Source organism: Photinus pyralis, unplaced genomic scaffold (assembly GCF_008802855.1).
Source record: "Photinus pyralis isolate 1611_PpyrPB1 unplaced genomic scaffold, Ppyr1.3 Ppyr1.4_LG1, whole genome shotgun sequence".
Taxonomy (NCBI): Eukaryota; Metazoa; Arthropoda; class Insecta; order Coleoptera; family Lampyridae; genus Photinus; species Photinus pyralis.
In genome coordinates, this window is record NW_022170249.1 from 4,756,021 (window position 1) to 4,781,768 (window position 25,748).

Genomic DNA, 25,748 nt, shown 5'->3' on the forward strand with positions numbered 1-25,748 from the left:
TGGCGCAGACGAATTGTAAGACAAATACATATTATACCATATGGCTTTTTTAAGAACATCATACCTGGCAATGGTCAGACTCTGTTCAATTCCATATGAGAAACTCAAAAATGCTGATTGCAATTATTGCCAAAATGTTCATTTTTTAAATGGATTTTTACATGATTAACGAGGGTCACCCACTATATTAATGACAGTAGGTAATCTTAAATTTTATTTTGATATTTTGAGCATTTTCTTTTAAACTGAACCTTTCGTACTCGTATTAAACATTTTACCATCGCCTTTGCAATTTTTTTAAATCGGCTATCAGTTGGTTTTTAATCTCTAACCGAATCCAAATGTTCTATACGGAATTTTGATCTTTTGTTCATCACTCTCTATCTTCAATAGTCGCAATTTTAATTAAAATACAGGTAAACATTTTAGGAACTTGGGGACAGAACTTCTACACTATTTCTATATATTTTAAAAATCCCGATAGACTTTTTTTTAAATTTTGATATTTGATTACATAACAATAAATACAATGTGTAACGTATCACTATGAAAAAAAATTATATGGTAGAAGGGACCAAAACAAATATTTCATTAATTAATTATCATAGGACACGGAAATCTAGAACCAAAGTATTTACCTACGTTTTTGTGTATGTCCTTTTTGATCTTAAAGATATTTTTCTAAAAACCAATGTTATATCAAACAGTATATAACGTATACTCTTTGCTTATATTCACTTTATTCATATACTCCCCACCTTTAAAAAAAATTCTATCGCGATCAAAATGTTTCTGCAATGGCCGCTAGGGGGCGTACCTGCAATCTAGAATCTAAAAAAGTTATTTTTCTGTGAATTCCGCTATATTGACCTAACAAAAAAATATCCGGTCTTTGAAGTTGACGATAATCTGAACCTTTTTTTGTTTGACAATTTTTCCTGTATCTCTAAAAATGAAGTAGTGGGGGTATTCAAAGGTTTCCGTAAAGAACACCCTGTATATTCGAAACGATTGAGTCGAGTTTAACAAACTCTGGTTAATTGAAAAGAGTTATTCTTCGGCTACAAATATTATAATATATGAAGTTTTGTTAGTTTCACATATCGCCGCTTGAGGGCTTGTTTAGACATTCCGACAGAAATGGTTAATTTTCTGAAAAAAATTAAATGCGTTGGCTCGATTTTTTTTCATGAAAAAGTAGCTAAATGATGCCTAAACAATCTCGCGAAAACCGCATCTCGATATCTTGTTCCTAACCTAAAATTTAAAAAAAAAGAAATTTTTATACCCTCCAAATTTTATTTTTTTAAGCAAATTTTTCCGGAATTATTTTTATTATATAATTTGTGGCCCTAAGGTGGATCGATTTAAAAAAGGTAGCTTTTAATGCCGCCGTAAATGCTCGAAATGCTGGCCATCACGATATAAAAAAAAATATATACATATATCTCAAGATATAGAGATGCTATTTCCGCGAACTTGTTTAGGCATCATTTAGCAACTTTTTCATGAGAAAAAAATCGGACCAATGCATTTAATTTTTTTGAGAAAATTAACCATTTCTGTCGGAATGTCGAAAAAAGCCCTCAAGCGGTGATATGTGAAACTAACAAAACTTCAAATAGTATAATATTTGTAGGTGAAGAGTAGCCCTTTTGAACTAACCCGACTTTGTATAAATCGGCTCAGCCGTTTCGAAGATACAGGGTGTTCTTTACAGAAACCTTTGAATACTCCCCACCACTTCATTTTTAGAGATACAGGAAAAATTGTCAAATAAAAATTGTTCAGATTATCGTCAACTTCAAAGACCGGACATTTTTTTGTTAGGTTAATATAGCGGAATTCACAGAAACATCACTTTTTTAGATTCCAGATTGCAGTTACGCCCCCTAGCGGCCATTTCAGAAACTTAAAAATATTTTCCAGGTTTTGCTCGTGGCCGTTTTAGTAATAAATTTTTTTACCGCAAGCCTCTACGATGGATAGATTCTCAGATACAGTACCTCGTATTCTTAATTGACCACCCTGTACAAGTTACCTGTGTTCTATGAAACCATCGGATTTCAAAGCATTTGCAAAAACAAGCAAACAATTTGAACAAGATAGAAAATAGTTACTTTCCGTTTTTATTTTCTTGAATGTTTTTTTTGTAACTGAGTAAACATTGGCCCAACACTTTCTACGTTGCGCATTGTCGGGAATATTTTAGAGAAACATATTTTTTTGCATTTTGATGGTAATGCAAAAAATATGTAAAAATTGGAAGTTCAACATTTCATGGCAGTAACTCCAGCTTAAAGAAATTGCTTTTGTACTTACTCTAAAAATCCGGCTTTGTGTTTCGATTCGACGTGATCGCCAAACTGGATTTGGCACTGAATTCCGGCAAACTCACACGCTTTTTCTTGAGTAACCGGATGCGTCCCATCCAAAATTGCATCTCTCGCCTGCACGTATAACAGATTGAGCTGTACCGGATCGCGGGAGTCGATATTCTGATCCGAGAAGAAAAACTTTCGCCTCAAGATAACGGTCTCATTCTCATCAATCCCCTGCTCTCTTAACGTTTTCGAGGGATCGACCCAATTGACTTCATCGTCGGTTTTCAGTTTCTTCCTCAACTGATCCATCTTCGCATCTCGCTCTCTCTCCTCTTTTTTACGTTTGAGTGTAAGCGTACCGTAGTTTTTGTTTTCGATATTTTCCTGATTTTCCTGGTCTTCTAATACTAACGAGTACTCGTCGTGGTTCGTGATTCCGATTTTGGTGCATATCACGACCATTAAATTCGCGACAATCTGAGAATCGTCCACCATCACACTTTTGATGGAACCTAAAACGAAAAAGTGTCAGATGGGCAGGATGTAAGGGAAGAGAAATGGTACCGTCAAGCATTTTCACTCTCAGTATTCTCGTTTTTTTTCTATATTCTAACGTATCGCCATTGCGAAGGATGTAGTATTCTAGGTGTCTTCCCGGTTCCAGCCATACCCCCGTTTTGTTGTCGTCATCGGTAAGAAACAGTCCATAGTCTTTGGCTAAAATTTCAAAGTTAAAATTCACCACCATGACCACCAAACGCGACTTACGTTGACCCAGATTAGCCTCGCTGATCTTCTCTCGTATGATTCTGCAAGCATCGTATACGGTAGTCGAAGGGTCAAATACCATAGTTTTGGTAACATTCCCTTCGATGATATTAATTCGTAGCGATATTTGAGCCATATTTCTAAGGGATGGGAATTTGAACTGAAATAAACAAACCAAGTATTACGTTTTCAGTGATGCTTTATATTATTATTTTTCAAAATTACTAATTAAACTGGCCCTTAATAAAAGAGTTTCCTGGATTCGAACGTCAGGGTAATAAACAACAAAAACAGTTCTTTGAAAAGTAGGCGGTAATTCCATTACGACACTAATGACCTAATAATTCAGTATTTCTGCGCTACTTCTGTACAGATCTAAAAATTCCTAAATTTTGGTGGGGATGCGAATCTAACGTGTTTACGGGAAGACCCGACGTCGACGTCCCATGCAGCTAACTTATCGAACTAAAATACCGTAACATACCCACCGAGAGCGTACCAAAGAAATTAATTAAAAGATTGTCAGATTAATGTAAAATCAATCAATCTTAACACTGACTAAGGAATAAGTCAATAAACTGAAGTAGAACATGTCACATAATTGAATCATGTACGGTAGGGATGCGACGTCGCAACGCTAAAAAGTGGGGAGGTTGCGTTGCCGAGCAACCATAACGTCCGACTAGCCGGCGTCGCTTATGTCTTGGCGTCGTTGAGATGACAATCGATACCTTGAGCACGTGCCAATAAATGAACTATAGAAAATTGTGTTCACATATTTCAAAAGATCAAAACATGTGCAACGTATGCGAAAAAAAAGGGTGCATTGTACGTACACCGCGAGGGAGTTTTCCCCGATTGAATTTGCTTTATTTGAGGTTATAAAGTAAGTAGCTTAATTTGATACATATACATAGAAAAAATAAATGCATGCCGCAAAATACCAATTTAAAGTAACTCAGCAATGCATTAAAAGACATAAATGACGATGAAGAAAATTAATAATATTAAACAAACTTACACAATTCTTCCTGACGACAACATTTTTTGAATAACTTAACTAAAACTGGCGAAAACTAAAAATGAAGACTCAGAAGGATTTAGTTACATAGGTAAAGGATAAGAGGAGTTAAACGCCGCAATAAAACAACGAGCAACCGAACACCACGAATTCAAACCCCAGAATGAGCTAAGCTATCACATTCCTGTGGGTAAATTCTACGATCAACCCTCAAAACCCCATATACTAAACTCCGCAATCCTATTGGACGATTAAACTTGGAGGGGATATTTTCCGGGCGGGGCCAAAGTTGTGCGCCAATAGCAATGCGGGAAAAACGGCGCCAAACTGTCGCGACACTTAAATGTTTTCCGAAATATCCATTACAAACTGGATACTTCCATAAACTTTAATTTAATTTACAGCCCATATTTGCGACTTTTTGCATTCAGGTTTAAGTGAGGGCGGATAAGAAGATTCGGCATTTTAAAAAAATGCCTCGCGTAATTTGTACGCTTCAAAAACAAAAATAAGACATTCATTTCGGTCTACGAATATTATCGTCTCGCTAATCGCATCTCGAAAATAATACGGTGGAAAGTGAATTATGTTTATTTTTTAAAATGTTTGTTTTTCAAAAATTAAAATGTGAGTAATTATGGATAGGTTTTTTATTTTTCTATGGAAAAACTCCATTGTGAATTATATGACACTCAAGCAAAAGTTTTATTTTTTTATTTAACCATACATTATTCGATAATGGATGAGATGTAGATGAAACATTGGTTTTTACAAATATCACACAATGATGCTATATTGTATTGACAGTTACGAGATCAGTCATGTTTTAACCACTGAATACACCGGATTGTTAGGAATTAACCAGGAAACCAAGACACCTTGCTGGAAACAGTTGTAGGCAATAATCTCCCAATTCCGTTAAGCCAATGATTTGGAATTGTATCTTATACAGTGAAACAAATTTTGAATTTTTTTAATGAAAAAGGGTAATGTGATACCTCATTATGAAGGACTTCAATTTTTAGTATAAAACGTATCAAACGTTCTTTTTCCCTAATTGTTTTTTTTTCTCCTTTTTTTTGTACATTTTAGAAATCATTTTGACGAAGTGCCATTTTAGCTAGGGTTATATTTCAAAATTGAAAGGCGACAAGTCTTGGAATCCACTTTCTCCGCTCTTGAAAGTTGCTTAATTTGGCGCAATAAGCATGCTCATCAATGATGAAAGATACAGAAAGGTGCTTGACATTCACGATTGTGTATAAATTATTTTCTCTAGTCAGGGTGTTCAAATTTGGTCTTTACTATGGGGCAACTGTTCAACCATAAGTGATAGAAAAAAAATTTACCCCGCAGTCTCGATGGATTTTTTTGAGATAAACTCGATGTTGAAAACCAAACGGACCTACGATGTCTTGTTTTTTAGTTATAGGCATTTTTTGATTGTTTATTATCGGAAATATGTTTATTACAAATGATTATTGCATAATCAATCGTTTTCAAAATAAACATACGGGGTCACGTAAAAGTCATCATTTTGAACAGCCTGTTCCTGTATATTTTAATTTAAACAGACAGCATATTTAGTTCTTTTCAAAACTATAGCATACAAAGCATGATATTAAAAAGATTCAAATGATTCAAAAAATTCAAAATGATTAAATAAAATTTTAAAATCAAAAAAGGTTCAAATGATCAAAAAAAAACAAAAAATTGTACAAAATTTTTGAATTTTCCGTACTTAGTTTAAAAACGGCAGATTATGCAACAATCATTACAAAGAAACTTTTGTAATAGACACATAGCCGATAACTAAAAAAAAAAGAAGGTATAGGTTAATTTTGCCCATAACTCAAAAACAAAAGACTGTAGGTCAGATTGGTTTTCAACATCGAGTTTATCTCACAATGCTTTAGAAACTTTATATGATCAAAAGAAAGCTTCTTGAAAAAACGTACGAGCGATATGCACAGGGGGGTCACATTCATAACTGCCTCCCAATTTTACTGATAGTTTATTTTTTCACAAAGCGACTGAAAAGGGAGTGTCCGAAAAGGGTGCTCACAAAGAGAAATTGATTGATTTCCACGAGACGCATCCGTGGCTTTCAATTGTGCTCGAAAACTGTCTGCCATAGGGGAGGCGAGAGTGTTTATTCGGAAGCAAGAAAATCTTGGCTGAGGAAACTTGAGAGCATACAGCAAGGATTAAGTTTATGTACAGGAGATTCTAGAACCACGTCCGTTGAAGCCCTATGTTGTATAAATGTATACCAGGAGTAAAAAATGAAAGTTCAAAGTTATCATCCTAACTACCAGTTAATGTTTATTGATGAGTCATACAACTGGTACCAGAATCGACAAACGATATCACTCCCTACCGGCATTAGATACAGAGAATCAATAGAAGATCTTGGTATGCCGCTTAATATGGAGTTATTTCCTTTAACTGTCGAAGGGGTACCTCCATGGAAACTATATTTACCCAAAATACACTTGAACTTAACGAAACCAACAATATCAGGAAAATACTGGGCTATATGAAAGACATAAATCTGTTTTTGAAAGTGTGATAACTACAGTAATAGTGACTACTTAAGTGGATTTACTTTTGTGGCTAATGACCTCAGAAGTCGATAATGTAACAAAAAAATGATAATAGTAATAATAATGAGAATCAGCCATGCTTGGGCGAGATGTCTAGCTTTTTTCATTCGCGTCACTGTCGAAAATGAAGATTATTTACAGCAGTCGAACAATCAAACCTACTACTCCCCCCAAATTTGATTCTATCGTGATTTTGAAACCGGCTGCGCGAAAATAAAATGCAATTTTTTGCAAACAGGTGCAATCCATTTCAAAAACGAAATTTTTTCTTCTATAATTGGAGGGGGGGGGGAGCAGATGACGGAAACTCTAGCAGCGGTGGCAAAAGGAATGCCTGTAGCTCCTGCCGCTATGTCATATTCTTTTCCAAGAATTGCATTATATTACAAGTCGCGTGGAAAAAAAACAAGAGATGAAGAGTAGGATAATAAAACTAACTAAAAATCAAAAATTACAATATACTCTAAAGGTTCGTCTGAAAAGGGGGAAGCCAAAGATGGATCTAGGTCTCAAAATCAGCAAGAAGTTAATTCAAAATCCAAAGAAAGGAATTAAACCGTTAGTGACATTAAAGTGGGAGATTTTGTACTGGCAAAGTTTTTGAAAGGTAAAAGGCAAATGACCTTATACAATGCGATCAAAAATAAGTTGCTGTTGAATCACCTTTGGAATTTTTGTTTACATGGGAAATCGTACATACCTTGAACTTCCAAAGGCGACTCGAAAGCAACTCATTTTTGATCGCCCGTTACACATATATTTGTGTGGTTCAAGAAATGTATAACAAGAATGACATTGAAGTTGTTTCCCCACATATTAACATCTTTTAAGACTGATGGAAAATGAAGACATTCAAAAACTGAAACAATCAGAATTGGCCATAGGATAAAATATACCTTTTCAAAGTAGATAGATATACTTGAAGCGTAAAGTATACATATACGATCGATTACTCATTGTATGCACCGGGTGATCCAATAAAACTGTTCCTCGGCCATATCTCGAGAACCGTTCGTCATATGACTTAGGGATAAAAAAAAATATTGGGTAAATCGGTCATGAAGAATCGCTGGAAAATATTTTCAAGTTCTAAAAATGACCACCAGAGGGCGTAACTGCCATCTTAAATTTTAAAATTGCATTTTCTTTAAATTTCGCATAATAAACAAAAAAAATTTTTACATTTTTATTTCAAAAACAAAGATGGTGTGGGGCAATCAATTGTTTTTGCAATAACCTTCTTTAACTTCTTAACGGTTTGACCGATTTTAACAAATTTGGTATAGTTGAAAAGAGCATTCCTTGGGCAATGAGAATCAACCAAAATATAGTTAATTTAGTTGAATCTTTCTCCGCCAGGGGGCTAGTTTTCACACCAAAATCCTAAAAAAATCAAATGGAATGATATGACTTTTTCTTTATGAAAAAGTAGCAAAATAACATCCCAAGGGACCAGTGAAAACCGTTTTTCAAAATCTCGTTCCTAACCTCAAATATTGGGAAAATGAGATTAATTAATTAATAAAAATGCTTAAATTGTATCTTATTTGACGTATTTCCAGTATTTGTCGATGGCGCGAAAGATTGTTTTGAAAAACACCCTACACTTTTAGATAGGACTTGGAAAGTTAAACAAATGAAACGCGATGCATTATAAAATAATAACAGCCGTAATTTGTAAATTATTCTATGTTTATATTCAGAAAGTGCAGTTTTTTGAATTTGTAATCTTTTCAAAAATACCGATTTCATCCAAGAAGCATTTAATATGCTGGCGATATATTTTGATTATTTTCAAAATGCGACCATCGCTGCCCACATCTTCTATTTGCGTTATCCGAATCGACCACGAACCATCGCCGCTAGCATATTAAATCCTTCTTGGTTAGACATCTGCATTTTAGAAAAGATTACAAATTCAAAACACTGTACTTTCTGAATGTAAACACGGCAGAATAATTTACAAATTACGCCCCCCCCCCCCCAAATACAATACCCAACCATCACTTACTAACATTTTCCCTCCCTAAGATGTCATCCTGGATTTGAATATCAGAAGATAGTCTAAACGTGTCAATTCCAGGTGAATCTGAACCTGAACAAATATTTTTTTAATATGTATGGTGGCATTTTGCCTTTGAGTGTCCCATAGCGGTCGTACAGTCTGATTGAAGTTCTTGCAAGGATAATGTGTTGCACTCTTTGAGATTTGTGGAAGTTCGGTCTCCCTTCGTTGTAGGCACCTGGGCGAGCACCTGGGTCCCTCTTTGATGTCACTGTTCTACCGTATTTTTAATACAACTCAGATACCACCACTGCCTACGTTGCCGAAAAAGCATTTCAAAATTTTGCAACTCTGATTTAAGCGCACAATCGTTCGGGTCGATTCTTCAATAACTAGGCCAACCGATATCCGGGAAATACCAATTCCGCAACGTGTTTATCGTTCGCATTGGCAGATTCGAAAGAGGTGGCTGAACATTGTGCGAGGGAAGCGGGTGCTGATTTTTCATAAATAACTTCTTTTGTTTTGAAGTTAATTAAACAGAGAGGCGTCTCATGGCCCAAAAGGCGAGCTTTTCTATACGAAATATTTTTTGTTACAAAGCAGGCCGGTAGGGTATTTTATTATGTACTTCTGCACAGAAGAAACCAAACCAACAATTATGCTGTATTCATAAGCATTATGCTTTAATTGTCGAGAAGAAAATACAACGCTCCCCAAGGACTTTATTCACTCTATTACCAACCATTATTTATTCGCCTGAATTGCGAGGCGAGTATTGACTTTCCTAGTCTAAATTCAGTTAAATCATGGTTTTTTTATGCAAAAATCATGATGTTAGACGTTCTGAATTGCAAAAATTGAAGATTTACTCGATAACCCCTCCAACGTAAATCGGTTTTTGGGCAAGCCACTCTATTTTTAAAATTTCATTGCTAATTTAATTTACATTCTGCCATCACGACTCACGTGTGGTTTTATGAAGGCGGAATCCGTGTTTTTTTTAGGAATTTTGCAAGTGTCTGTTTTTTTAAGGAATGAGACTATATCGTTGCAATCAATAAATTTTTAGGAAGTACGTGTCCTTCCTTCTATTTCTTTGGTACGACCTCGGTAATACGCTAATACGCACAATGCACCTAATCTACAACCAATATTTACAATACTGAAAAAATAAACTCACCAAAGCTGCTGAAGGTAATGATGGCCGAGTTTAACTGAAACAATAAGAACAGATAAGTATTATAAAATAGAAGAGAATAATAAACTTCCGTGGCCTTCACGTTTATGCAAATTCATGAATTTTTTAACCTAACTAATCACAATTCCGTTAGATTATGACTATCTATAAAGGAAAATTGTGCCGTTGCAAAAGTCTATGGCGATAACCAAAATCAACTAAAATGTGTAAATAAATAATGAAATTACAATTATGGAAAAAACCAGCAATCACTGCAGAATATCCAGTTCTTTTTCCTTTCCAAATTCAACTTTATTACACAAATATTTCACCATAAAGTGGATTTTTAGTGTACCACTTTGTAGAAAAAAATCGATGTGGCGAGAAATTTCTTAATCTGGAAATGAGGTTTTAGTAGGTATGGTTTGCTTTAGCGTTACTAATATTAACAGTATTACGTCAACTTAAATTTCCTATTAAATGTCGTATGAATGGTATTGACTATCGCACTTCCTAATGTGTGCAAGAATTTTAATTAACATAAATAGTGACCACATTCACCAGACAAACAGTCTTCTTCCGTCACGTATGTTGGTCATGAGGGGATTAAAATAAACGTCATGTACGGTTAGCGTCTTTTATATGTAAAATTATTCTACCCTTGATTGTACCTCACTCCCCATAGTGTCGCATGGGGGAGGGAGGCGCTCCCAAACGCGAGGCCGCAGGGGGGCTGGTGCTCCCAGAATTTACATTTGCCTTGCATTGCACTTAAGCACACATCTGATTTACTATATGCGACATGTTTGCTAGAAGTGTTTAAAATTTCAACAAAATATGTTAATAAATAAGAAAGTTGTATTGCGCCGTCAAGATTTTTCTTGGCTCAGCTGTCAGAGTTATAAGCTACCGAATTAAAAAAGAAGAAGAAAAAGCACGAACTAAATATATTGAAAACTGTAGGATAACTACCCCTACAGGCCTCGGACGAACAGGGAAAGTGGCTGCAATAGCGCACCCAACTTTGTTGGAAAATGCGCTAAAAATTAGCGCCTTCCGTATTTACATCATAGTTAGGAACACCCTTTCATGAACATAAGTTCAAATATTTTAGAGAAATGTGCTGATCAAGGTTCGTTGTAAAAGGTTTACTGCAGTTGTAAGAGACTAGAAATGAGTCTAAAATTTTAGTTCTGAACCGCATGTCATTTCAATCCTTCAGAGCTCACTCGACGAAGAAGAAGAAGTGGATATTACCTCACCACATTCGACTTCACACTTACCGGGTAACACAAAATGGCATATAAAGCTAATATAAACTTGCCCAAAAGATGGAGATGCCATCGCGGGTTTAGTTGTAGAGGTGGTGCAAGTAGGTGGTGGGTAGGTCTAGGTATGCTTAGTAGGTACACACCTAAATGTCGGAAAACTCAAAACAGCGTTCGGGTAACCAATAAAAAAGTAACAGCAAAATAGCGATTTATGTAAGCGCGTGGTGCGTAGGTTATGCTTAGATTAAGGCATGAAAGACAATTGCTATAATAAATTCAAACGACTCGGTGAGTAATTATTCAGGACCACCTGATCCTCGATCCTGTTATAGAAACCAATAATTTTGGAGGACCACGAATCTGTCCATCGACACCAAACATCCCCAAATTGAGGCGGAACTGTACTGTGGAGCACCAGCAAGTCTAGCTGGAGGAGTGATAAGAAACCAGCTCAGGAAAAAATGGAAACGTCTATGACAATCCAAGAAAGTGATCAGTTTCCAGGACACTAAAACCAGCTCGTTGCTAGCACTCAGCAGAAGTGAACTAAGGTCATACATAGGACTGGTCACTGGACACTGCCGTAACATACCAATTATAATGAAAAAGAAATAAATACGAATTTAGTATATTTATTCTGCATCAACTTCAAAACATAAGAGCTTTGGTAGCTTCAGAAAATATTTGCCAGTTTTCCTTTTATTGACACAATTATCTACAATTTTTTCCTTTGTACATTTTTTCTAAGGTTAATTATTAATTAAACTAGAGGCACCAAATGAAATAACATAGTTTTATGAAATGTAATAAAAACAATAATAATCCAAAATTGTCTTTAATTGGACAGAACATACAATAAATACAAAACGATACAATTATAAATCGTTCACAACTCTTTTGCAGATAAAGCGCATCAATAGATATATGTTTTTGCCCCACAACTGACATCTTTTATAAGACACCTGGCTGAGGCCCTTGCTGATCGATGGACCAGACCCCTATCTATAGTAATGGGTTGGCTACGTGCTAGAATAAGCATAGCTATAATCAGAGCCACCAGCCACCAGCCATTTTTCAATTTAAGTGTCTTATTAAAAATTAATTAAATCTAAAAAAAAATAGATATGTTTCATATAATATTATAAAAATAACTTAAAAAATAAATATAAATATAAATGTGGATTATTATGGGATAGTGGAGAGGGCGGCTCCAACTTCATAGGCATATGTACGCTTCCATTTGTGGCGGGTACCACGGATACTTTCCACTTGCCTTTTGTGAATACCCTCTTCCGACAATCCGTTTTGGAGATATAAGAGAATATATTCGATCACGATAAGGGGTCAATGAGGAGTATGGTTGGTAAAAATTAATTCCTTTCATTGGAGTACCATGAAGGATAAAAACCAGTTAATAAAAATAAATAAATAAATAACAAAACTTTATTCTATAGCAGAAACCATATATATCATTGTAAAGCTTCTGACAATTCTGAATTGAATTTCGACGTCAAAAATAGCAAGCTTAGGTTTTGCGGTCACGGTTGTTTCCGTAGAAACAGCATTGTCATATGCTCTGAACGTCATGTTATATCGTGCTCCGCATTCAGTTTGAATAAGAATGACAGATGTCATTAGAATGCACGATCATCTGTTTCACTTTATCTACTTATCTCGCGGTTAAAGAGCGACTTAGCCTATACTCATTGAAACCTATTAAAATGTCATTTTAACATACGCTATAAAATAAGAAATCTTAAATAGCATGCATCTGTGTAAATAAAATGATATTCGAGTTAACCTGTTATATATTGAAAAAATTGTAATCACTAAGCCCACCTAACTCGCAAAGAAATTATCGAGGAAATTATCATGATAACTAAGAAAAAAACTTTAAAATATTTAAAATAAATCTTCAAAATGATCTATATCTTCAATGGCCCGTATGAATAAAAGTAAGCAAATGCTTATACTTGCAAAATTCAAAGTAAATACTCGTAAGTGCTCCTTCGCACTGGGCGACTTAGCAGCGCTTCTAAGCAGAAGGACAGGACGCAGTGCAGCGCTGCTAAACCATGCTAAAAAGACCAGTATGTAGGGGCAGTTACGAGTATTTACTTTGAATTTTGCAAGTGTAAGCATTTGCTTACTTTTATTCATACGGGCCAATATCTTAATTTTGAAAATGCTAAATTTCAAATAAAAGCTCTTGACAAAATGACATTAAGGTTTACAGTTTTGAGGATATGGACAAATGTATTCACTAACCAATGAAAACCACCGTCAAATTTTAATGTTTATGTTTCTTCATTGAAAGGTGTCGTAGGACTGTTTACTAATTTTATATTAAGTATTAAGTTACGGGATAATTTTACGCAAAATGGTGTCACCAGTAGATAAGAATGGACGACCTTCGTAGCGTACTGTTGCAAATTATCTACGGATACAATTTTATTCTTCCGAAAAGTGATATGATGTCATCCTGAGTAACTGTTTCTCATCAAACATCGTAACTGAAATGGAAATGAACAAAAAACCAGTTTGCAAATTTTTGACAAAGCAGCTTCCTAGTTCAAAGCAAATATTTAACAAAAACAATTGTTCAACGATCTTTTAAAAAGTGCTCAAAGCCCCAAATCGCAAAATTCGCATCCTTGTTTTTGAAAGTAAAACGTGCATAACTTTTACATACGGCAACCAATTGGTCTCAGATTTTGCATATGGGGGGTTAAAAAATTAATTTTATTTCATTGTACTCTAATGAAAGGTATCAACGAAAGGAATTAATTTCTACCAACCATAGCCCTCCTCCTCGACCTCTTACGGTGATCGGGTATATTCCCTTATACCTCAAGAACGGATTGTCGGAAGAGAGTACTCACAAAGGGTGATTGAGACGTCTTCAAGAAATATTTCCATTGGTGATGTCAAAACAAAAGCTATTTCGGTTAAAAAATGCGCTTTATCTGCACAAGAGTTGTTCACAATTTATACTTGTTTTAATTTTTGCTCATGTTTGTCTATTGCGTTTATTTATTTTTTTTATTTTAATGTCACAAGGTAACATATAATTAATTGTGTAATTCCTAATTAGAATTAATTTAGTTTTGGTGAAAAAAAATTTCAGTTTTTTAACCTACCGTACAATACGAAGAAATCGACTCTGAAACCGAACTTGTCAGTGAACTGAGCAATGCAAATTTCTGGAACTGGAAGGATTTACATTTAAAAGATTACGGGTCAAAATCCGCATTTCTAACTACCACCTTACAAAATGACAAACAAAAGCTATAATAAAAAGTCTACGATGTGTTGGATTTTCATAGAAAAAATGGAAGACTCTCTACAGATCGCATAAGAAGAGTGAGAGAAACAGACTCGGAATCAGAAAAGAAAAAAGCAATAATAAGAAAAGAACGATACAAAAACAACAGAGAAGAAGAATGGGTAATAAAGAAAATGAAGCAAACGATGATGATAAAATGTCTATCGGGTCCAAATAAGATACGAGCAACGAATCTTTGAATTTTATATCTGAGAAAATGAAGAAGAGAAAATTGAGGTCGAAAAATATTACGTTACTTATTACAAATCAGGATGGTTTATTGGGAGATGCCAGAGTGTAGATGAAGGTTCTAAGAAAATCTACAAACCTACTAACAAATCAAAGAAATATTTATTCTTTATGGTCCACTTGAACTTTACCATCAAAAGGTGTGATAGAATAAGCATTAACAATATTTTTAAAGAGTTAAAGCAGGGTTTAAAAAATGAATCAGAAAATTTGTAGCCTAATGTTAAAACATTGAATTTTTTTATGTTTATTTTATTTATTGTATATTGTAAGTAAATATACTTAAATTAATAGTCCGATGGCCGATCAGCTTATTGTCCAGCTTTTCTAAAGTTTTCGAAATTGTTATTAATAATCAATTAATTAGTTATCTAACAACATTTAAGATTATTAATAACTCTCAACATGGTTTTATAAAAAACAGGTCGACTGACACAGCGCTATGTGAGTATGTTGCCAGAGCTGTAACAGCTGTCGATCGTCGGCTTTTAACCGTAGGGGTTTTTGTTGATTTTTCTGCGGCTTTCGACACTGTTTGCCATGAAAAGTTGATTAGTAAGTTATCCCATTACGGTATTCGAGGAACTATTCTAAAATTGTTTGAATCCTACTTACGGGGCAGATCGCAGCTAGTTGAATTACCTAATGGGCAGCGCGGTGTAGCAACGCCAATTTTGTCAGGAGTCCCGCAAGGATCCATACTGGGTCCTACTTTATTTGTCATTTACAGTAATGATCTCGTACCTTTTGTTAAAGCGAGTGCTGTTGAGGACAGTATCTTTGTTATATGTTACGCTGACGATACAAACATCCTAATAACGGCAAACAGTGCACTAGATTTAAAACAAAAAATTACTCACACGCTAGATCAAATAAATAAGTGGTGCAATGATAATAATTTGATCCTTAATTCCAGTAGAACTGCCGTGATCCCTTTTGGTGCCACAAAAATTGAATTCAATATTTTGAAGTGCTCTGAAACTATTAAAATGCTCGGCCTAACAATAAGCCATGATCTCACCTGGTTTTTTCATATTGATAATGTTTGTAAACTTGCACCAAGCTGCTGTTATACACTGAATGCGTTAAAAAAATTATGCAACAAATCCACATTGCTTACTGTGTACTACTCAAGCTTTCACTCGCACATTCGATATAATATTTCAAATTGAGGTGGCAGTGCGCATGTGCAACGGATCCTAGTATTGCAAAAACGAGCGATCAGAATTATTTGCTCCTTACCATGAAAAACTCCATGTAGGATATTTTTTAAAGAGTTAAAAATACTAACGGTAGTTGACACATATATCCTCGAAATATCTTGCTACGCGTTTAAAAACCAATCAAGTTTCATAAATCCCGACACACACGTAAAAAAACTCACTTGTATCCTTGTAGACATAGGACCACACTCTTTCAAAAGAATTTGTTATTCCGAGCGTGCCAAATTTTCAATGCCTTACCGAGCAATATTAAAGAAATTACTTCCTTTTCGAAATTTAGAATAACGCTCAAAAACTTTTTGATGGAGCAGTCATATTACCACTTGAACGAATATCTCGAAAGATGATTTTATTGTTTTATTGTTCATTGTATGCTTTACCTTAACATTATAATTTGTGTAAAATATTTATATTTATATTTTTACACATGACACATTGTTACGTACGTTCTGTTCTTATACAAGTATATGGAATGTATTTTGTGACAAATAATAAATATGATATGATATGATATGATATAAAAATGTCACTTACAAATCACATGCAAGTTCTTGTGATTAAATGCAATACTTCAGAACGTATTGTTTCTTTTCTTCTCAAGTAATATGAGGTAATACTTAGGTAATTTTGAAACTCTAAAGGTATAGGCCAGTCATTGGGGATCAAAAATAGGGTTTACCTGGAAATAAGTCCGGAAGTTTTGAAACTTTGCAGGTTTGAATGTCCAGAACTAAAATTCACAAAATGCACAATTCGAGACATGCCGCCGGCGCCGCCATCTTACCAAGATGGCGCCCAAAAACGGTTTTTTATTATACCTGAATCACAATCTCCGTTTTAAACACTCAAATGCGTGCGAAAAAGGGCCTTTAAAACACACGTGCTTTAAAGTTGCTAAGTAACGATACTTCAAGTATGACTTTTGAAACTGTCATCTGGATGAAATAAAAAAATCCTCTTAGGTCGCTTTCTGTAAATGCAGAACATTTCTTTGGCTTTTGTACCTATCCTTTGGTTGAAACTTTCACAAACGCGCGTAATTTAGGGTATGCTTCCAAATCTGTTCCACTTTTTAATCGCAGCACTGCTTTAAAGTTTTGAATGAATGCACCAAAATATAGAAGATTTAAATACCTTTGACATTTCCTTCGGTTACGTTGCGCTAATAAGCCCCCCAGGTATGATCATGAAATTGATAGAAATGGATAGAGGACACCTTAATTACATGTTATCAGTTAAAAAATTTGCGGAAGAAGCCTTACATTTTCCACAATCTTCATTCAAAGTTCACTTCATTTCATCGTAAGTGAGGTTACATTACTCCAAATTTCATGATTGTTTTTCAGTTGGTACTGGTGTTCTTAACATTCCTGAGTGCCAACTTTAGTTAGTTTCTTAAGAGGTTATGTTATTTTTCCACGATTTAATTAACTTTAAACAATGATATACAATGTTTTTAATTATACCATAATAGCAGTAAGTAGTTCTCTACATCCTACATTGCTAAGCAGCGATCCATGGAAAATGCGAGTGATGTTCCTTCCCCTCTCGACCGTATTAGGCGGTGGATGCTAAGCGTCGATTCATATGAAACATGCAGGAAGTGTCCGGGTTTCCCCTCTCGGTGATCGATACCAAGAAATTTTTGCCACATGCAACCTTCTCTACGACATCCTTCTTCCCTAATGCATTCAAGTTTAGACTGTATAAGCTTCAAAAAGTGGTGTTATTAAAATGTCAGTCAGATGGAAGTGTCGCTTATTTGGTGTTTAAGTCGAACAAAACCTAAAATTGTATTGTATATTATACCTGTTGTACTACTTTTATTACATTCTCTTAATATACACGTTAAACCCAACATATTTCAGTTTAGTAGACGAAGAAGTTAACATAACCTCCTACAAAAATTTACTGTCACCTTTGTTTATTAGGGGAAAAAGAGCTGTCACAAAATTTTTCAGTTTCACCAACTTAAGAATTACAAAATATACGTAAAATAACACCAGATTTCCAGAAAATGAGGTGAACTTTTAATTAAGATTGTGGAAAATTTAGGCCCTCTTCCGCAAATTTTTTTATTCTAAACGTGTTATTAAGGTGTCCTCTATCCATTTCTATCAATTTCATGATCATACCTGGGGGGTTATTAGCGTAACGTACCCTATAGAAGATTTAAATACCTGTGACATTTCCTTCATATATGCCAGCATTATGGATGCATTTAAGACTGTATTCGTAAGTAACTTCCTATTCATCCATGGAAACAACTTTTCATATTCTTTATAATAGGCTTTACTGGAGTTGGATTTTACACCTACCAACGTTTGTTTAGATTTTACAACAATCGATTTAATGGGCGGTGTATTATCTTTTTCAACGGAAATCGTTTAATTCACAAAGACGATGATTTTTATAAGCAAACGTCAAGTGACATTTCCATGGCAATCGTGAAATTACGAACACCCAGCCCACTAATTAGACACGTATTCGAGTATAACGTCAATATGACTTCATTGTATTCCCTATTTTTAAATTATACTGCAGGTATAATAAAAAATACTATAAGATACACGTGTATAATTAGTCTTTAAAGCACTTGCAACGTTAAAGGCACTCCGCTTTGCGTCGTGTCCTTAAACTCGTTGCGCGTGCTTTAAAGACTTGATTATACACTTGTATCTTAATATACTATTTTTGCAAATATCTTCAAAACTATGCGTTTTTCGAAAAAGAATGCAATCGAAGAGAAACTAAAGAACACTACACCAGAAATGTTAAAACGAGTTTTCGACAATATGAAAAGATGTGTGCAACGAATACTTCAGAAAGCGCTCTTTTTACATACATAAAAGTGTGACAAAATTACGTTTTATTCAGGTGCAAACAACTAACAAGTAAAATATTAACTTTTATCTTTCGCAATAAAAAGCAAACAAAAAGTATGCCCTAAAAACGTAAATATGCATTAGAGGCAATCCTCTACGATTATGATATCACAAAAACTTCCAGTTTCTTTCCACCCTTGGAAACTGCATTGAAAATCTATTTTAGGGAACAAAAATACTTGGCAACAAATTGTGCCTTCTATAAAAAAGACGAAAACAGTCTACTTCGCCCAGTTTACCCAATTTAGAAACTTTCTGAATGTAAAAGAAACAAATTTCCAACCCCTAACGTCAAATTGAACGTCTACCGAGACTGATTATCCAATTAAGGTCGTCCGTCACCGCCACATAAATAGTCGTGTTTTGTTAGCGAAATCATACCTGGTAGGATTTTGTTCTATCGAGTTGTCCGAACCAGCATTGAAGCGCATAACAATATTAGAAAGGAAAAATTGGTATAGTAGAAATGAAAAGAACACGATAGATAACAGCTAGAGAAGCTGTGACAGTGGAGCACGGAAGCCGCCAGTCGGGCGCCGGATATCTCATCCCCAATATTCCCTCCAAAGCCAAACGTCCTAGATACACCCCAGAAACCATGAAAACCAACCCCGTTTTAACAACTACAATCTAAGTAAATTGCACGATGCGTAACTATTTTTCTATAACCGAATCAATTTTTTTCCGAAGATATACAGCACGCGCCGACTCTCTCTAATTACATCAAAACCACTTCGAGAGCCGTTGTTTCGGTTAAGTGGCGCAGATTGAGATGCAGAAAGAAAATATTTAGTTTTCATCTAGACGGGGCGGTTAATAATTTATGGTCCAAGTAATTTTCTCTTTCTCATGTTATTTCTTAACCCAACAAATTCTTGCACAGACTCCACCGCGCGATGTAATGCAATTACGTAGGGAGATATAATGACTGATGCAAGCGGGGTTGCTACTCCATTAGCCGGTAAATTTATGTCATATACCCTAACGACTATTTTCTATGTATTATAAGTTTGATTGCGTAATAAAATAAAAAATAAAACGACGGCGTTTCGAGTAGTACGCTCATACCTCCCTCATATCCTCGTGTCTAATTAAATAACTCGGCACTTTTGCTTTCGCTTTATTATACGTACATACTTGCGTACCCTATTTATTAAAATGCACTATGGGGATGATAAACTTGCCTATAAATTTCAAATTTTAACTAGTTTCGTATAGTTTGTCGAACGCCAAAAAAGTCATTAATCAAAGTTTAAATTTGCAAAACATCCCCTAATCCCAAATCTATTGAGAGCGCCTTCTTGGCAACCACACTCCCGTGAAGATGACGGTAGAAAATGAATGGTTACTTTTATTACTACTCCCACTAAAAAACCAAGCGATGTTCATATTCCGCAATATTAACCATTACAAATAAAAACATCAATTAAAAATTATATGAGATATTAATAATTGAAACACAAAATGCACACGCATGTTTTGTTTTCTCGAAAGGTGAGAAAGCAAAAAGTACATGTGCGTTTTGCTTTCGGCTGCATACATGGGACAACGACGTGAATGTTAGGTTCTAAGATATAGGATGGATACCATGGGGCAATATTGTTGGAGATCACACCTGATAAAATCCGGAACCATATCAGTAATGACCCCTTTTATTTTGCGGTGCCCCCGAAGCATTCGACCAATTTACTATCACCAATCACTTAGAAACTGTCACTTTATGACGTGTTGTACCGTGAGGACTGACGTCTCGCGACCCCCTTTTTAATTTAAAATAGTCGAGGCGGTGTTAGAGGAAGGTTATACTTTCATACTATAATACATTGTTCAGTAAGTTCCATAGCCATAGTAATGTCAACCCTTCGTTTTTCGAAAGAACCAAACCTTCAAATGCCACGTGTCTGTGGTGAAAGTGACGCTACTGGAAAATCATTTTTTATCAAGACAATGCACCATGCTACAAGCGAATGAAAACAATGCCAAATTGAACAAGTTGGGCTACATAATCTGCTTCCCCATCGGCTGCTGATCTCAAACAGATGCTCCAAGGAAAAAGATCTGGCTCAAAAGAGGACGTCATCGCTGCAACTGTAGTTTATTTTGAGGACAAGAACAAATCGTTTTACAAGCATGGTCTTGAAAAGTTGGAATAATTGTATAGCTTGTATATTTTGAATTGTAAATATGAATTTATGCCATTTGCGGCGACCGCACGACAGCACGCCATAGACTCCGAAATAACGTCGCCTGATTGGTTCACGCGGTTTGGCCACTAGCGTGGGAGCCCGCCAGTTTAAACACCGACCATGACCGCAACAATTCATTCGGTTTCGATCGCGCTTCGAACTTGAACCAGCCGACCTGTTGCCAGCCCAGCCGAGGATCCCAAGCACTGCACCATCGCCGCGCTCAGTTCTCCATCAGCCCACCTGCGCGTTCTGCACAAAAGCTTTTCATCTCTTTCTTTCATTTTTGATGATTTTATTTACCAGTCTTTCTTTTATGTCTAAGAATATGTGTACTAAATTTGGTTCCAATCGGTTGAGCCGTTGAGCTGGAAATGAGAGTACAGACGGATCGGCAGACCCATATCACCGAGATATTGATTCGGATTACTGGTGCCTGAAAACGTGTATTTCCGTCAAAAAAGTTTTTTCCGTTTTTACCCCAATGCCATTTTGAGTACGACTGAGAGTCTCACACCCAGAAATGTTAAAGAAAATAGAACTCTTGGCGCGAACCCGGCTACGAAGGAACAATCAGGAATGTTCAACGACGTAGCACCACCCCCCGAAGAACGTTCAGAATCTTCGTTGTGAATCAAGTGACTATCAAACCTCCACCATTCTGAGACGCAGTTCCACATTTCAGGGATTGCGGGCGATCCACCCGATAATATACCGCCGTCGCCACCATCGGTACCGACATCCTCTTGCAAGTGGCCGGCTTCGTCTATCAGAAACAAACAAGTGTGGGGCGCTTAAAAAAGCGACTCATCGATTGTTTCACGGATAGCGAGGAGAAATGGATTTAGAATTTGACGATCTGAAGCCTTTCCTACTGCTATTACGTCTTCGTAACCTACGAGGCGTGCATATTGGTGAGGACATCCTGAAGTCTCTCTGGTTATCTCCACTATCACAGTAACACCAATCCATACTAACCGGCGGCGACAGCTTCGAAAAACTAGCGACGATGGCAGACAAACTCCACTAAATTTACGATCAACGCATAGTCGCGTAGTCACCAACTACCAGAGAATGGGAAATTGCGTTTTTAAAACTTAAGCCCGCCACAGACGCTGGGTTATGCCTGTCGGTTTTACATGTGCAGGGAAAACCGACGAGCTTAACCGAGCACACACACGTTATGTTATGTCTGTACAAACTCTCAGTCCAACCATGGCACCGTTCTACTTCACGGTATGACCAATGTTGGTACCACAATCAAGTAACGCGGGAAAGTAGAACCTTCATTGCCATACCGTTTCCGGAAACCTGCTGTAAAGCTGGCAAATATTTAAACAAGATACCCAGAATTGCATGCGATTTTCAGTACGGGAATTTTTTGCCACTCAACTTGTATTCGGAAACCAGACTTTTGATGCGGCTCATATTTAATAGCACTGATCCTTGAACTCGTAGAAATCGATTGGCGAAGGTTTGACATCGCTGTCTCTTTTCGTTCTCGAGTTAGACGGGGAACAGACAGATAGACAAAACCATCACATAAGGGGATTTTTTCTTTCGAAAACTTCCCCTAAAAACCGCTATCACCACCCCCTTTGAACTCTTCTTCCAGTTTCCAGTGACACAGTTCGAACTACGGAATGCAGCACAAACGTTTCAACGTCTCCAGGATCTACCATTTACATTTGCTTACCTCGACGACGTGACACAAGGCTTATATAGAAGAAGTGCTCCAACTATTTCAACAACACGGCATCACAATTAACGTGGCTAAATGTGAGTATGGTGTACCATCGCTCACGTTGTTGGCAATGGACATCTTAAGCGAAGGTGTGAAACTATCAACTTCCAGACTTGAAACACTCAAGAATCTCCCGGTCCCACAGACCATCCAAGACCTGCGTAGAACATTGGGCATGTTCAATTACCGCAGATTCGTCATGAACGCCGCCAAAACCCAATACACGCTCGCCGAACTTCTGTGTTTAGGTAAGATAGAATTGATCATTTTACGAGTTGTTTTGTCTAAATTGGTTTACCTTGTTTTTATTTATTTTTGTTTAACTGGTTTTGATTCAATTACCTGATTTTCATTGTACAACTTGAGATATTTTATTTTTGTCTTTCTCTTTTGCACTTTGTTGTCATAGTTTGGTATCTATCTATTATGCCATTTTTTCCGTGTTGGCTTTGTTCCTGACTTTATGTGAGTAATTATTTAATTTTTCTTGTATTTTCGGACGCACAAAATTCTTACGTTTTATTCAATTCCCTTTCCGGCTCTGTCTCACGTCCCAACACATAAAAGAACCACCATAGTGTAACACAGCGGAGGATTATTCTTACCACCCAGTTCGAGCCGACTGCTATTATAAAGTAGCACGAAACGTCCTGCCGTCTATGAAAGTTTGAGGCTCTGTCTTGGCTCTGTTACGTATAGGGTAAGTCAAAACGGCAGTGTCGGATCGAAGACCTCTAAAATTATCACAACCTCCTTTACACCTTTGCGCCATCTTCACGTCTTTACTCATCATACTCATTGTCTAAGGGCGTACTTCAAAACCTTTTTACACCTCCTAAACGTATCTCTCTTCTTCTTGTGCAGTTCCTTACCTCCTTATAGATCGACCGATACGGTATTTTTGACCGATACCAATAAATTATCGGCGTATCGTCTAAAAATAATGATGAGACATCCTGTGTAGGAATATTTCAATTTATTAAGTGAAAATCTGAAAAATTATATACGAATAAGAACAAATTTGATTTATTTTACTTCAATTTAGTTAAGATGCTTTAATGCAGGCACATCTGGTCGTTTGCGATAAGAAGTTTTGTTATCGTACGAAATTTAATTAGCCCAGGCGTTCGTATCGCTGTGTTATCAGGTCTAATTATGATTGTCGGTGTGAAATATCTTGAGAAAGGGGATTATTTTACAGTGGAAGCGGTGTGCCTTTAAATACTGGAATCAACCCTAAAAACGAGACAGTTTCGCGACGGTTGGAAAGCGTGCACGTTTCTTGACGCATCAAGTTAATGTTGTTTGTCATCAAGTTTTGTGTGTTAGAGAAAAGTTCGGAAGCTGTCAGCGTTCATGTGTGAAGTTAAGTGTGCGTTGTTTTAATAAACCTTTGCACGACCAGATTATTAGGTTTATTAAAAGAGGTAATTTTTCCAGATGTGTTTCGGAATAAAATTTTGTCATTGCCAATTAATAAATTGTGTGTTTATTTGAATCCTTTATGCGACTCGGATAGAGTTTTCACGTCAGATTTTTTCTTCTCGTATCTAAGAATATGTCATGTGCGAGGGCTCTCTCACTGCCCGAAATATGTGTACACATTTTGTTTTTGCACTGCACAGTGTCTAGCAGTGCGCCACAGTGCAAAGAAGGGTCCCATATTTCTGTCCATAATGCCGCAGTGTGACGCCATAAACTTACTTATGGGTGTGCGCAATGTGCCGATTTTTGGTTAGGTGGCTGGCGGGCAGCAAATGCGGGCTCTTAGAAGAACGCTTGTAGAAAGACGAGGCGTGTACTTGCATCTCCCGGGGTCGTGTAATTAACAACTTTAGGGACGGGGCTACATCATGTGGGGTGGGCGACATATTGGCCGAGCGTGTTACACTAACGTGGTGATCTTTAAGGTTTTTTTTCTATCTTCGTCTACAGTTTTGGTCAGATTATTTTCAAATTGGTGTCGTCGCACAATTCTTGCGTGACGGAATTTTGTGTTCTTTTCCTAGCGAAATTAACTCGCAAGGTGCGCGTCTTCGAGTGGTGTCGACTTTGGGCGCCCAAAAGCTTCTTAGATCTCTAATCGCTGTCTCTCTTTCTCGTGTCTCCGATAGAAGTGCCCCAACAATGGAGTGTAGAGTAATAATATAAGGTTATTAACTTTATGATTGTGTAAAAGTCAATATCCAGGATATCCGCCGATATGTGATGAAATTGGCTATTACAGCAATCTAGACAAGTAAGTAGCAAGGTTGGCAAACTCGCAGGTCATTGGGTTTGACGACCATTGCTAATCAGAAGAGTGTAAAACTTGCATCGAACGAGTTGGGTTGTAAATAAACTCTCTTCCCCAAATGCATTCATTTATTACTAAATAATTCTAACCCCGCAGGAGTACTATTTTATAATTGGTTTTTAGCGAAATTGAAGGTGGGCACCGACAAAGGGAATGTGGTCCCCCAACAAGATCTTACTTGGTGGAATCAAAACTTCAAACGCGAATTGCGGATGAACGAGACGTCGGAAGTGGATAAATAGTAAATATTGTTTTAGAGGACAAATTTCAATTCCCAAGAAATGAAAAAAAGTGAGAGTAGGATGGGATACAATAATGAGATCATTATTACTAAAATGCCAGGTCAGCAAACCATATACGGCGTTCTATTAACAGCTAAGAACAATACTAAGGAAAACCTTGGAATACTTGACATAGAAAATAATTATGAAAGCTTTATTGGACTGGGCATATCAAACTTAACTAAAATTAATGACAATGACACACTGACTGATGATGATATAAAAGATGAAGAAACAACAGAGATCATTGATACTAACGCTATAATGACCGAAGAAGAAACGACAGAGCTGGAAGTAATTAGAAATAATACTAATAGAAACGACATTAATACACGGGATTATACCAATGACATGACAAAAAAATAGGAGCCAGTTTTTAGCAAT

At 36.3% G+C, this 25,748-nt stretch overlaps 1 protein-coding gene across 7 annotated transcripts in view; it reads right to left on the reverse strand.

Annotated features, from left to right (window-relative positions):
• The window catches only part of LOC116179220 (talin-1), an 82,567-nt gene that overhangs the window by 38,959 nt on the left and 17,860 nt on the right, over positions 1–25,748 (reverse strand). For 6 of the 7 annotated variants that reach the window (XM_031498984.1, XM_031498976.1, XM_031498952.1 and 3 more), the window contains exons 2-5: positions 9,908–9,941; positions 3,093–3,252; positions 2,889–3,041; positions 2,323–2,836 (exon numbers count right to left, since the gene is read on the reverse strand). In XM_031498984.1, coding sequence (XP_031354844.1) covers positions 2,323–2,836; positions 2,889–3,041; positions 3,093–3,228 — 803 coding nt within the window. In that variant the 5' untranslated portion in view covers positions 3,229–3,252; positions 9,908–9,941. Of the gene's footprint in view, positions 1–2,322; positions 2,837–2,888; positions 3,042–3,092; positions 3,253–4,113; positions 4,242–9,907; positions 9,942–25,748 lie in introns of those variants that run through there. The other variant, XM_031498968.1, reaches the window with a different exon arrangement.